Below are 14798 nucleotides of genomic sequence, written 5' to 3'. Positions count from 1 at the left end.
GGTTTTTGAGGGGGAAAACTGGCGGCAATTGATGGGCACAGTGACAATTGATGGCACAGTGGCTGCGTTTGATGGAATGGCACAGTGGCTGCGTTTGATGGCATGGCACAGTGGCTGCATTTGATGGCATGGCACAGTGGCTGCGTTTACTGGCGCAGTGGCAACAATTGATGGCACAGTGGCGACAATTGATGGGCACAGTGGTGACAATTGATGGCACAGTGGCTGCGTTTGATGGCGTGGCTGCGTTTGATGGCGCAGTGCCAACAATTGATGGCACAATGGCGACAATTGATAGGCACAGTGGTGACAATTGATGGCACAGTGGCTGCGTTTGATGACATGGCACAGTGGCTGCGTTTGATGGCATGGCACAGTGGCTACAACTGATGGCATTACGCAGTGACGACAATTGCTGGGCTGCGTTTGATGGGCACAGTGGCTGTGTTTGATGGAATGGCACAGTGGCTGCGTTTGATGGCATGGCACAGTGGCTGCATTTGATGGCATGGCACAGTGGCTGCGTTTACTGGCGCAGTGGCAACAATTGATGGCACAGTGGCGACAATTGATGGGCACAGTGGTGACAATTGATGGCACAGTGGCTGCGTTTGATGGCATGGCAAAGTGGCTGCGGTTGATGGCGTGGCTGCGTTTGATGGCGCAGTGCCAACAATTGATGGCACAGTGGCGACAATTGATAGGCACAGTGGCGACAATTGATAGGCACAGTAGTGACAATAGATGGCACAGTGGCTGCGTTTGATGACATGGCACAGTGGCTGCGTTTGATGGGCACAGTGAGGCTGCAATTGGTGGGTTTTTTTTTTCGTTTGTTTGCGCCCCCCCCCCCAAAAATGTGAGCACTAGCCGCCACTGCTTCTGGCCCTTTAAAAGGTTCTACGGCTGCATTTAAACTTCAGCGTTTTAAATCGTGGGCAGATTTGCCATGATTCTGCCCAAGAAGCATTTTTTAATTTTTAAAGCAGCGATGTGTGAATGACAAATCACGGGATAATTTGAGGTGCCGTTCTTTTAAATGACACCTAAAATCGCGTTGCGGGATTGTCGCGTGATAAATTGAGCTGCAATCACGAAAACCTGCATCACGTGAAGCATGTGCTCCTGAACTTTTTTTGAACGACATGCCTCACACAATGCGTGTTGCCGTGATTGCAGCATGAAAATCGCGGCAGATCGGCACCGCGATTTTAGGTGTCATTAAAAAAGAATGGCATCTCAAATGTGAGTCCCACAATTTGTCATTCACACATCGGCGCTTTCGAATCGCGCAAATCTGCCCGCGATTGAATGCTGAAGTGTGAATACAGACTAAATGCTGGGAGGAGAGGCGGGCATTCGGGGTCATGTAACCGCTGTGATTGGCTATTACAGCAGTTACATGCAAGTATGCATCAGGAGCTTTCTGGTCCTCACTGGTGACAGTGCTGGGAGCACACAGGTCTCGGTCCCCCCCCCCCCCCCCCCACATATATGCACCATGTCAGCGAGAAGAAGCTAAAGCAGTATTAAACTTTTATATGGCAGCTTACCAATTCTTAGAGGCATAGTAAAGGTAAAAAAAAAAAAAAATCCTAAATAGCTTCCTTTACCTTAGTGCAGTCCTCCTTCACTTACCTCGTCCTTCCATTTTGCTTTTAAATGTCCTTATTTCTTCTGAGAAATCCTCACTTCCTGTTCTTCTGTCTGTAACTCCACACCGTAATGCAGAACGGGAAGTGAGGATTTCTCAGAAGAAATAAGGACATTTAAAAACAAACTGGAAGGATGAGGTAAGTGAAGGAGGACTGCACTAAGGTAAAGGAAGCTATTTTGGGGGAAAAAATTGTACCTTTACAACCCCTTTAAATGTATTGGCTGTATTAGTTTATTTTTTTAGGCTTTCCTTCTATTTTCATCTGGTGTTCCAGCCAGCAAGTCTGTTGTTTTTGTGACGTCACCAGCTGCATCCATTGGTAATATCTCCTAAACACTGCGGGCTAGATTCAGATAGGTGAGCGGATCTTTAGATCTGATTTACGTTACGCCGCCGCAAGTTTTTCAGGCAAGTGCTTTATTCATAAAGCACTTGCCTGTAAAGTTGCGGCGGCGTATCGTAAATCCCCCGGCGGAATTCAAGTTCGGCGGGTAGGGGGCGTGTATCATTTAAATGAAGCGCGCCCCCGTGCCGACCGAACTGCGAATGCGCCGTCCCAAAAAAATCCCAGAGTGCATTGCTCTAAATGACGTCGCAAGGACATCATTGGTATCGACGGGAACGTAAATTACGTCCATCCGTATTCGCGAACGACGTAAAATTTCAAAACTCGGCGCGGGAACGACGGCCATATTTAACATTAGCTACGCCTCATATAGCAGGGGTAACTATACGCCGGAAAAAGCCGAACGCAAACGACGTAAAAAAAAAGCGCCTGGCGGTCGTTCGTTTCTGAATCAGGGTAACTCCTCATTTGCATATTCCTTGCGTTATAATACGGAAGCGCCACCTAGCGGCCGGCCTGGAATTGCAGCCTAAGATCCGACGGTGTAAGTCACTTACACCTGTCGGATCTTAGGGATATCTATGCGTAACTGATTCTATGAATCAGGCGCATAGATCCGACCGGCGGAACTCAGAGATACGACGGCATATCTTCTTTCTGAATCCGGGCCTGCAAGTTTAGGAGATGTTCAATGTACCTACAGGTAAGTACAACTACAACAAAAATTACTTTACTAGCACTTCAACCACTTTATTATACATCGGTATTTTAAAGACAGATATCATTATAAGCTATCCTCTTCTTCAGCGGACATCCGCTTTCAGATAAAAGTGGTCTCTGGGGCGGATTCGCTTCAAGATCACTTTTATCGGCGGTGGGAGAGGCCCCCCCCACTCCCACTGCTCTCTGCAGCTTACCAGAGCCAACGACAGAGACGATCGCTTCCTCTCCCTGGCTTGGTATGGAGATGAGTGAGGGGAAGATGGCCCCCACCCGTCTCCATATTATTGCAGGGCGTAAGCGACGTCAAAACGCATTTTAGTGTAAATATGAAACCTGAGCTCTTTTTGACCCCAGATCGCATATTGAGGAGGTCCTGTCATGCTCTTTTTCTATTACAAGGGATGTTTACATTCCTTGTAATAGGAATAAAATTAACACAAAATGTTTTTTTTTAAAAGAACAGTGTACAAATAAAAGGTAAAATAATTAAGAAAAACAAAGACATTTTTTTAAACGCGCCCCGTCCCGCCGAGCTCGCGTGCAGAAGCGAACGCATACGTGAGCAGGGCCCGCATATGAAAATGGTGTTCGAACCACACATGAGGTATCGCCACGATTGTTAGAGCGAGAGCAATAATTCTAGCCCTAGACCCCTGTAATGGAAAACTGCCCCAGAATAAAAGGGGTCTAAAGATAGCCACTCCCCATACACACCTTCGCTAATCTGAAAGAACACTTATTTTAGCAGGAAACTGAGCTTTTATATACAGAAATACAGTATATCAACACGACCGAGTGAGGGTGTAAAAAAATGTCTTCTGCGCCTTATGACTATCAGTTTTGTCATCAGGTGTAATCAAGAGTCCCTCCTTACATCGGGCGTACTCAGCAGAGTCCCTCTTTACATCAGGCGTACTCAGCAGAGTCCCTCCTTACATCAGGCGTACTCAGCAGAGTCCCTCCTTACATCAGGCGTACTCAGCGGAGCCCCTCCTTACATCAGGCGTACTCAGCAGAGTCCCTCCTTACATCAGGCGTACTCAGCGGAGCCCCTCCTTACATCAGGCGTACTCAGCAGAGTCCCTCCTTACATCAGGCGTACTCAGCAGAGTCCCTCCTTACATCAGGCCTACTCAGCAGAGTCCCTTCCTTACATCAGGCGTACTCAGCGGAGCCCCTCCTCACATCAGGCATACTCAGCGGAGCCCCTCCTCACATCAGGCATACTCAGCGGAGCCCCTCCTCACATCAGGCGTACTCGGCAGTCTCTCCTTACATCAGGCGTACTCAGCAGTGCCTCCTTACATTAGGGGTACTCAGCGGAGCCCCTCCTTACATCAGGCGTACTCAGCAGAGTCCCTCCTTACATCAGGCGTACTCAGCGGAGCCCCTCCTCACATCAGGCGTACTCAGCAGAGTCCCTCCTTACATCAGGCGTACTCAGCAGAGTCCCTCCTTACATCAGGCGTACTCAGCAGAGTCCCTCCTAACATCAGGCATACTCAGCGGAGCCCCTCCTCACATCAGGCATACTCAGCGGAGTCCCTCCTCAAATCAGGCATACTCAGCGGAGCCCCTCCTCACATCAGGCGTACTCAGCGGAGCCCCTCCTCACATCAGGCATACTCAGCGGAGTCCCTCCTCAAATCAGGCATACTCAGCGGAGCCCCTCCTCACATCAGGCGTACTCAGCAGTCTCTCCTTACATCAGGCGTACTCAGCAGTCCCTCCTTACATTAGGGGTACTCAGCGGAGCCCCTCCTTACATCAGGCGTACTCAGCAGAGTCCCTCCTTACATCAGGCGTACTCAGCGGAGCCCCTCCTCACATCAGGCGTACTCAGCAGAGTCCCTCCTTACATCAGGCGTACTCAGCAGAGTCCCTCCTTACATCAGGCGTACTCAGCAGAGTCCCTCCTTACATCAGGCGTACTCAGCGGAGCCCCTCCTCACATCAGGCGTACTCAGCAGAGTCCCTCCTCACATCCGGCATACTCAGCGGAGCCCCTCCTTACATCAGGCGTACTCAGCAGAGTCCCTCCTTACATCAGGTGTACTGAGCAGAGCCCCTCCTCACATCAGGCATACTCAGCGGAGCCCCTCCTTACATCAGGCGTACTCAGCGGAGCCCCTCCTCACATCAGGCGTACCCAGCGGAGCCCCTCCTTACATCAGGCGTACTCAGCGGAGCCCCTCCTCACATCAGGCATACTCAGCGGAGTCCCTCCTTACATCAGGCATACTCAGCAGAGTCCCTCCTTACATCAGGCGTACTCAGCAGAGTCCCTTCCTTACATCAGGCATACTCAGCGGAGCCCCTTTTCACATCAGGCGTACCTAGCGGAGTCCCTCCTTACATCAGGCGTACTCAGTGAAGCCCCTCCTTACATCAGGCGTACTCAGCGGAGTCCCTCCTTACATCAGGCGTACTCAGAGTAGCCCCTCCTTACAGCAGGCGTACTCAGCAAAGTCCCTCCTTACATCAGGCAAACTCAGCAGAGTCCCTCTTTACATGAGGCGTACTCAGCGTAGCCCCTCCTTACAGCAGGCGTACTCAGCAGAGTCCCTCCTTACAGCAGGCGTACTCAGCAGAGTCCCTCCTTACAGCAGGCGTACTCAGCAGAGTCCCTCCTTACAGCAGGCGTACTCAGCAGAGTCCCTCCTTACATCAGGCGTACTCAGCAAAGTCCCTCCTTAAATCAGGCAAACTCAGCAGAGTCCCTTCTTACATCAGGCACCCCCCCCCCCATTGGATGCTCTCCTTATTTAGGCGTCCCCCTTATATCGGTTTACCCGCCGCCATTACGGTTCCCCTGTTTCTCGACAGGACACTAGCCGCGTGGCTACAATAGAAATTATTAAGCGACTGCGGTGCCGCCCACCCATTTCCATAACAGGTTACAGAGGGACCGGGGGCGGGCGGGCACCGCAGCAGCTTAAAGCGGTTGTATAGTCCATTTTTACCTGCCGGTAAGCCTATAATAAGGCTTACCTGTAGGTAAAAAAAAATATCTCCTAAACCTTTACGGTTTAGGAGATATTCCCCTTGCAATGAGCCGCTGACTGCGGCATGCGCACAGGGGATTCTTGGCTTAAGGCCCGGGCAGACGTCTGGACCTTGCCGGAAAGTCTTCCACACGCAAGCGCAGGAGTGACGACATCGCGGCTCCAGCCACTTACATCGCTGGAGCCGCGATACCGGAAGACACGCCGAGGCAACATGTCAGCTACCTCGGCGTGGACCAGGTGAGTGACCGATGCCTTGTTCTTAGGTGAGTATTTCATAATGAGCTAGTACTAGCTCATTATGCCTTTTGCCTTACAGGTGACAAAAAAAACAAAACTATACAACCGTGTTCTTCTAGTCTTCTTAAAAATGGCGGCCGGCGGAGACATTTTGCGGGCCTCTATCAGTGGCGGGCCGCAAAAAAATCAGGAAAAAAATTATTTCCCAGGACAATTCCTGCGACACAATAAAATCGCGAAAAGGGTCTAAATCACGGAAATATCCAGGGAAATTCGGGACAGATGGCAACTATGCTTACTATGGACAAATGGGGGGTGTAGCAAGATGGCGGCGACGAAACATCACTTCCGTGACTCTTTCTGACGGTCGCCTAATCCGATGAAACAGCGGCTAGCTGATAGAACACCGGTGCAGTGTCACATTCCGCTCCCTATCACAGAATGCTGCGGAAGTGACGTTTTTTCGCCGCCATCTTGCTACACCCCGCCACTCATGGACAGTAAAGATGGAGTGAGAAGGGGGCAAGCGGACATCTTGTTACACCCACCGGAGTTTTAGATTTGAGACTTATTTTCAACACAAAACGGAGCTTATATGCTTAAAGACAGTGGGGCAGATCCACAAAGGAAGTACGCCGGCGTATCTACGGATACGCCGCCGTACTTTAAAATTTCCCGCGTCGTATCTTTGGTTTGAATCCTCAAACCAAGATACGACGGCATCTGGGTTAGATCCGACAGGCGTACGGCTTTGTACGCCTTTGGATCTTAGATGCAATATTTCGGCGTCCGCTGGGTGGCGTTCACGTCGTTTTCTGCGTCGGGTATGCAAATTAGCTATTTCCGACGATCCGCGAACGTACGAGCGGCCGTTGCATTCTCTTACGTCGTCTCTAGTCGGCTTTTTCCGGCGTATAGTTAAAGCTGGTATTTTGTCGCGTATAGTTAGACTTGCCATGTTAAGTATGGCCGTCGTTCCCGCGTTTATTTTGATTTTTTTTTGCGTAAGTCGTCCGTGAATTGGGATGGACGGAATTCACGTCTATGTTAAAAAAAAATACGTCCTTGCGACGTCATTTAGCGCAATGCACGGCGGGAAATTTAGGGACGGCGCATGCGCAGTTCATTCAGCGCGGGGACGCGCTTCATTTAAATGAAACACGCCCCCTAATCGCCGATTTGAATTACGCGCCGTTACGCTGCCAGAGATAGACTATGCTGCTGTGACTTACGGCGCAAATCCTGTCAGGATTCGAACCGAGGACAAGTAAGTCACAGCGGCGTAGCGTATCTCAGATACGCTGCGCCGGGGCAGATCTTTGTGGATCTGCCCCAGTATTTGGAAATCCGACAGACTGTTTAAATGTTAAGTGGAGGTTCCCCCTAAAAAAAAATTCTAACAATACATTCAGAAGACTGATTACACTGCGGGTATGCTGTTTTTTTTTTGTTTTTTTTTCGTACATACCTCGTTATCGCCGTTTCATCCCTCGGCTTCCGGGTATGATTCTTGCTGGACCTAGTTGATTGACGTTCCTCCGACCGGCGCATACTGTGCGTCACGACTTTCCGACAGAAGCCAAACGTCATTGCGCAGGTGCCGTATAGAGTCGGCTCTATACGGCGCCTGCGCAGCGACGTTCGGCTTCTTTCGGAAAGTCGTGACGTCAAGTATGCGTCGGTCGGAGGAACGTCAATCAACTAGGAACGCCCAGCCCCACAAGAATCATACCCGGAAGCCGAGGGATGAAACGGCGATATCGAGGTATGTACGGAAAAAAAAAAAAAAAACAGCAAATCAGTCTTCTGAATGTATTGTTAGAATTTTTTTTTAGGGGGAACCTCCACTTTAAATGTTGAAAGCAGCAGCAAACCTGATGACCTTACATGTTTGCTCATGTGACAAAACACCTCTGATTTTCACATTTAACATCTAAACAGTCCGTCGGATTTAAAAACACTGTAATTAAGCAAATAAGCTCCGTTTTGTGTTGAAAATAAGTGTGAAATCTAAAACTCAGATGGGTGTAACAAGATGTCCGCTTGCCCCCTTCTCACTCTATCATTACTGTGCAGGAGTGTGGGGTGTAGCAAGATGGCGGCGACGGCGACTTCCGGAGCATTCTGTGATTTGGAGCCGAATGTGACAACACACCGGTATAGTATAACTACACACCGCCCACTTCCGGTATACTAATGACTGCACACTGCCCACTTCCGCTCTAAAGCAAACATGCCCTCTACAGAGAAGGCTCATGGCAATCAGCAGAAAAGCTGTAGCGTGTGCGGAATAATAGGAGGAAGCGGGTTGATGGCAGCGGGCGGCTACATTTACTTCCACGCCCGGAAGTTTGTCACTCCGGGCTACATACCGGTGTCGGCGGCGTTCCAAATGGTCTTTGCGCTTGGTAAGAGAGGGCGGGGCGGGGCGGTCTTGACAAATACCAGCCAATGAGGAAGCTCGGGTGCGGGTGAATGAGTGCGGGAAGCCATTAGGGAAGGAGATGATGACAGATAGTAAATCTGTCATTAGTGGGCTCGGTCCGGGATGTTTGATCATTCAGAAAAGTAAAAAATCTTTTTTTTCTGACTCCTGGACTTTATTCTGCTCGCAAAGTAAAGGGCATGTTTAGCCCTGCTTTGATCTCTGAAGAGTGATCTGTGTTGGGATTGCTCTTCAGAGTCGATTCACATTTGCATGGAGGCGTTGCAGGTACATAATCCTGTTGATCTTGAATGGGCGGGTGTGCCCAGGAGAGTGGCTGGGTGGCACGCCTCTGCGTTTTGTGCTGATGTGTTTGCATGGGCATGGAAGCATGTTCATTGGAATTGGCTGCTGTACCTGCTGGGAAAAGCCTCCCGCCCTTTTGTTGATCATTAGAATCATCCTTGCCAGTGTTACGTGGTTTGTCTCATGATCCATGTAAACTGATACATTCTGCTGGAGAGCTTGTGCCAAACAAGACTTACTGGCCGGATCACCAAATGAAAATGGTCTTTAACCACTTAAGCCCCGGACCAAAATGCTGCCTAAAGAACCAAAGTGTTTTTACAGTTCGGGACTGCGTCGCTTTAACAGACAATTGCGCGGTCATGCGACGTGGCCCCCAAACAAAATTGGAGTCCTTTTTTCCCCACAAATAGAGCTTTCTTTTGGTGGTATTTGATCACCTCTGCGGTTTTTATTTGTTGTGCTATAAACAAAAATAAAGCGACAATTTTGAAAAAAATGCAATATTTTTTACTTTTTGTTATAATAAATATCCCCCAAAAACATATATAAAAACATTTTTTCCCTCAGTTTAGGCCGATACGTATTCTTCTACCTATTTTTAGTAAAAAAAATCGCAATAAGCGTTTATCGATTGGCGACGATCAGCGATTTTTTTCCCGTGACTGCGACATTATGGCGGACACTTCGGACAATTTTGACACATTTTTGGGACCATTGTCATTTTCACAGCAAAAAATGCATTTAAATTGCATTCTTTATTGTGAAAATGACAGTTGCAGTTTGGGAGTTAACCACAGGGGGCGCTGTAGGAGTTAGGGTGCACCTAGTGTGTGTTTACAACAGTAGGGGGGTGTGGCTGTAGGACTGACGTCATCGATTGTGTCTCCCCTATAAAGGGGATGACACGATCGATGCGCCGCCACAGTGAAGCACGGGGAAGCCGTGTTTACATACAGCTCTCCCCGTTCTTCAGCTCCGGGGAGCGATCGCGACGGAGCGGCTATAAACAAATAGCCGCGCCGTCGTCCCGGATCCCCCCCCCCCCGAGGGAATCCGCCCGCCGCATGTAGCGGGAGGGGTCCCGATCGGACCCCCCACCCGCTAGAAGGCAAGGACGTACATGAACGCCCATGTGCCTGTACGTGCCATATTGTGGAGGTACATTTACATGCGGCGGTCGGGAAGTGGTTAAAAAAAAAAAAAAGATGGGCCTAAATGGAAACCTTTCTGTGCTGAGAGCGTTTGTCCTGCGCGCTCCCAGGACAATTGCCGTTGGGGATTGGAAAACTCTTGATATTTTTGCGTATTTGTGATCATGTGACTGCTGCGACAGCCAATCACATGACCCAAATAACCGCCTCCCCAGCATCTAGAAGCTCTTAAAGGGCTGCAAGGCGGCAGCGGGCAGGGATTGATGGCACCCCCCACATGTGTGCCAGAGCAGCGTGTTTTGTCTACAGGTAAGGAACTGGTGTGATTATACACCGCTTCCCGCTCACATGTGTGAATGTAGCCTAAAGAAGTTCCAGAAGTTTTAATAAACATGCAATGTGTTTTCCAGTGTATAGGGGTGCTATTTAGAATGAATGAACCCCTCCCCACCCCCCACAGGTCTGCTAAAGAGCTGCAATTTTTGCCTGCGGGTTGGGAATGTGCGTAATCATGCGTATCTTGACCCACACATACATGAACCCAGACTCAGCATTAAAGAGTAAGTTTACCTTTGTAACATGTAAGAATAATGTACCTGCCCAGCACTTTCCCCCAATTGCTTGTGACAGCAGATGGGGGATCTTCTCCCTGCACCCGCTGTCACAATTTGAAAACGGTGTGTCTGTGCAGGGCTCCGCTCACACAACAGCGACATTCACTCACGAAGATCTGTGAATGAATGAACTACAAGTACCATCTTTCACGGCTGCTGACGACTTGTTCTCAATCAACTGTGGGGGTGCTGGTGAGCGCTCCTTGTAGTTCATGGATTTTAGCACCCGTCTGCCCATACGGGGGTACAGGTAGACCGCAGGATCCTGGCAGTGCACCCACAATGCTTTACAGTCTGCAGTGTAAAATAATAAATGCACTTTTTTTTACCTGCAAAATTCTGTGCATTTATTTGTGAACCTATTCTTTAAATAGGCGATGAGGGAGCGCCGTATCGCCTCCTTAGGCTGCTTTCACACTGAGGCTCTTTGCAGACAATATTGCGCTAAAAATAGTGCCTGCAAAGCGCCCTGAAAGAGCCGCTCCTTTATATCCAGTGTGAAAGCCTGAGGTAAAAAAAAGTCCTGCTAGCTGCATCTTGTAAGAGCAGTGAATATACCGCTCCTTCAGCGCCCCTGCCCATTGATATCAACGGATCAGCGCCTCCAAAACCGCTAACTGCCAAAAAAAGGTTAAACCCGCCCGGGTTTAGGAGATATTGACAATGACAGGCGCTGATGTCTATGGCGCAGGCGCACCGAATGTGCCGCTTTTGTGAATGCCATTATTGGGGTTAATGCCGTATTCCCACACGCATGCGCGCGGGAGTGACGTCATTGCCGCTCCGGCCAAACACAGCGCCGGAGCGGCGATAACAGGAAGAAGATGTTAGGGGACATGATGGAGGGGGACGAGGAGGACTTTGGGGGCTTCGATCTCAGGTAAGTGCTACATAATGAACTAGTATGCGATGCATACTAGCTCATTATGCCTTTCTCTTGCAGGTCCCCCCCCCCACTTTTTTTTGGGGGGGGTTACTTCCTCTTTAACCTTCCAAATACCATACAGCAGTGCTGCCCCTTTCATTTGAATGGGTCATGCTCAGCGGGCAGTAGCACACATCAGAGGGTATAGTTCCCTCTGCCAAGCAAAGCATTATGACCGTGGCAAATGTACACCCCCCCCCCCCCCCGGCTGCTGCCCCTGCAGCAAAATGGGGAGTATCAATCGTGGGATTTTACTGCACCCCAAACGCAAGTGTAAACAAGCCCTAAGACCCCTTTCACACTGAGGGCGTTTTGCAGGCGCTATAGCGTTAAATAGCGCCTGCAATCCACCCTCAAACAGCAGCTCCAGTGTGAAAGCCTGAGGGACTTTCACAATGGAGCGTTGCGCTAGCAGGACAGTAAAAAAAAGTCCTGCTAGCTGCATCTTTGGAGCGGTTTCTCCACCGCTCCTGACCATTGAAATCAATGGGACAGCACAGCTATAACGCTGCGGTTTAAAACCCTTTCGCGACCGCTAAAGATGCTCCATTCTGCTTCAAATGTTGCTCGTGTACCCTTTTGGAGCTTTTGGCATTGAGCTACAAACGCCTGCACACCCAGATGTGAACGGGAACAATTGAAAATTGTGGCATTTGGCTTGTTGAGTGTTTTCACATTTAACCACTTCAATACCGGGCCTATTCTGGCACTCCTCTCCTTCATGTAAAAATCATAATTTTTATTCTAGAAAATTACTCAGAAGCCCCAAACATTGTGTTTTTTTTTTAGCAGACATCCTAGGGAATAAAATGGCGGTCATTGTAACTTTTTAACTCGCATGGTATTTGTGCAATCATTTTTCAAACGCCTTTTTTTTTGGGGGGGAAAAAAATGGTTTCATGAATTAAAAAAATAACAAAACAGTGAAGTTAGCCCAATTTTTTTGTATAATGTGAAAGATGATGTTACGCCGTGTAAATAAATACCTAACACGTCACGCTTTAATGGAATGGCAGAAAGCTTCAGTACTTAAAAATCTCCATAGGCGACGCTTTTAATTTTTTTTTTTTTATAGGTTATTATTTTCGAGTTAGATGACGTCTAGTGCTAGAATTGTTGCACACGCTCTAATGCATGCGGCGATACCTCACATGTGGGGTTTGAACGGCGTTTACATATGTTGGCGGGACTTGCATGCGTGTTTGCTTCTGAGCGCGAGCTACTGGGGACAGGGGCGTTTTTAACCACTTCCAGACCTGCGCTTGACGATGTACGTCCTATTTTTAAAGATTGATATCTCGGTAACGGCAGCAGCTGCTGCCACAACCGAGGTATCAATCTTTAGTGTGCGCGGTCTGGTAAACGATAACGGCGGTCTCCGCGGCAAGTGCGCCGCGAGATCGCCGTTATCGGTGGCGGGAGAGGGGCCCTCCGCCACTTACCGGAGCCGTCGGTAGCGGCGGAGGCGATCGGGACCGTTCGGCAGCTGAGCGGGGACGAGACTGAAGGAAAAATCTCCTTCGCCCGTCCCCATAGCTCTGCTGGGCGGAAGTGACGTCAAAACGTCAGTGCCGCCCAGCCTCTTAAAGAGACAATTTTTTTTTTTGTCAGTTGAAAAAATGACAGTTTCAATTTTTTTTTTTTTTTTTTGCATTTAAGCCCAAATTTGAGATCTGAGGTCTTTTTGACCCCAGATCTCATATTTAAGAGGACCTGTCATGCTTTTTTCTATTACAAGGGATGTTTACATTCCTTGTAATAGGAATAAAAGTGATCAAATTTTTTTTTTTTTAAGTGTAAAAAGTAATAAAATAAATAAAAACAAAAAAGAAAACAAAACATTTTTTTTTTTAAAGTGCCCCGTCCCGACGAGCTCGCACGCAGAAGCGAACGCATACGCGAGTAGCGCCCGCATATAAAAACGGTGTTCAAATCACACAAGTGAGGTATCGCCGCGATCGTTAGAGCGAGAGCAATAATTCTAGCCCTAGAGCTACTCTGTAGCTCAAAAAAATGCAACCTCTAGAATTTTTTAAACATCGCCTATCGAGATTTTTAAGGGTAAAAGTTTGACGCCATGCCACGAGCAGGTGCAATTTTTAAGCGTGACATATTGGGTATCATTTTACTCGGCGTAACATTATCTTTCACAATTTGTAAAAAAATTGGGCCAAATTTATTGTTGTCTTATTTTTGAATTCAAAAAAGTGAATTTTTTCCAAAAAAAGTGCGCTTGTAAGACCGCTGCGCAAATACGGTGTGACAAAAAGTATTGCAATGACCACTATTTTATTCCCTAGGGCAGGGATATGCAATTAGCGGACCTCCAGCTGTTGCAAAACTACAAGTCCCATCATGCCTATGACTCTGGGTGTCATGCTTGTGGCTGTCAGAGTCTTGCTATGCCTCATGGGAATCGTAGTTCTGCAACATCTGGAGGTCCGCTAATTGCATATCCCCGCTCTAGGGTGTTAGAAAAAAAAAAATATGATGTTTGGGGGTTTTAAGTAATTTTCTAGCAGAAAAAACAGTTTTAGTCTTGCAAACACCAAATCTGAAAAACACCTAAGGTCTGGAAGTGGTTAAAAAACATTTTTTATTTCACTTCATTTTTTTTTTGGATCACTTTTACTCCTATTACCATCTGGTCACCGGAAATCTCTATCATCGTGAGCCGGCGCCGGACGATTCTTTCTCTGAGCCCCCGATGGCACGGGAGAGCCCAGAGAAGCACCGGATGGCGGAGAGAGAGGGGGGGGGGACTTCCCCTCCCGCCGCCTATAAGAACGATCAATCGGTGGAACTGCTGCTATGATCATACTTATCGTGCACAGAATCGCCGGCTGAAAATAATATCTTGCAGCTGCAGGCATCTTTTAGATATCCCCGCACAAAGTCTAGGAAGTCATTTGACGGTGTGCGGTATTGAAGTGGTTAATAAAAAACACACTGTATATACCTGGTTGCTAAGGAGCGGGTGGGGAACCAGGCCGCCACATCCTTGACAACCGGAACCTTGGTGTCATTTATTGCAGAAGAGACAATGTATGTACTGTACTAAGAAGTATAAAGCAGCACCCATATTTCAAGACATGTTTCCTTTATAAAGGACTTATAAGTCATAAAAACTTTCTCTTTCAATATTCTTTTTTTTTTTTTCAGGTGTGACAACATTTGGTGTAGCCACCTTTTTAAAGCCGGCTCTAGAACTAATTGGTACAAGATCCAGTAATCCAATTCCTAAAAGATAATGAGCCCAGCAAGAGGCCTGGACTGCTGAAGGTGTATCATTTGTACAGACTAAAGATGTAGATCTACCTTTCAAGGACAAGAACTAGACTTGTATAAGATTCTTCCACAGATTTTTATATCATTAAGAAAATAAAAATGGTTATCAAAAATG

At 48.1% G+C, this 14798-nt stretch overlaps 1 protein-coding gene across 1 annotated transcript; it reads left to right on the top strand.

Annotated features, from left to right (window-relative positions):
* The first annotated feature begins 8155 nt into the window (after positions 1 to 8155).
* Positions 8156 to 14798, top strand: DMAC1 (distal membrane arm assembly component 1). The gene is made up of 2 exons (XM_040328931.1): positions 8156 to 8379; positions 14558 to 14798. Exons 1-2 carry the CDS (start codon positions 8205 to 8207, stop codon positions 14644 to 14646), a joined length of 264 nt encoding a protein of 87 aa, XP_040184865.1. The 5' UTR covers positions 8156 to 8204; the 3' UTR covers positions 14647 to 14798.

The sequence above is a fragment of the Rana temporaria genome, chromosome 11, assembly GCF_905171775.1.
Source record: "Rana temporaria chromosome 11, aRanTem1.1, whole genome shotgun sequence".
NCBI lineage: Eukaryota > Metazoa > Chordata > Amphibia > Anura > Ranidae > Rana > Rana temporaria.
The sequence above is the reverse complement of the archived record's forward strand: the minus strand, read 5'-3'. Positions and strand labels throughout refer to the sequence as shown.

Bases quoted from the DNA above. Each gene is read 5' to 3' on its own strand.
- DMAC1 (XM_040328931.1), top strand. From the start codon at position 8,205: ATGCCCTCTACAGAGAAGGCTCATGGCAATCAGCAGAAAAGCTGTAGC. The intron at 8,380-14,557 runs GTAAGAGAGGGC...TTTTTTTTTCAG, and splicing joins CCAAATGGTCTTTGCGCTTG to GTGTGACAACATTTGGTGTA.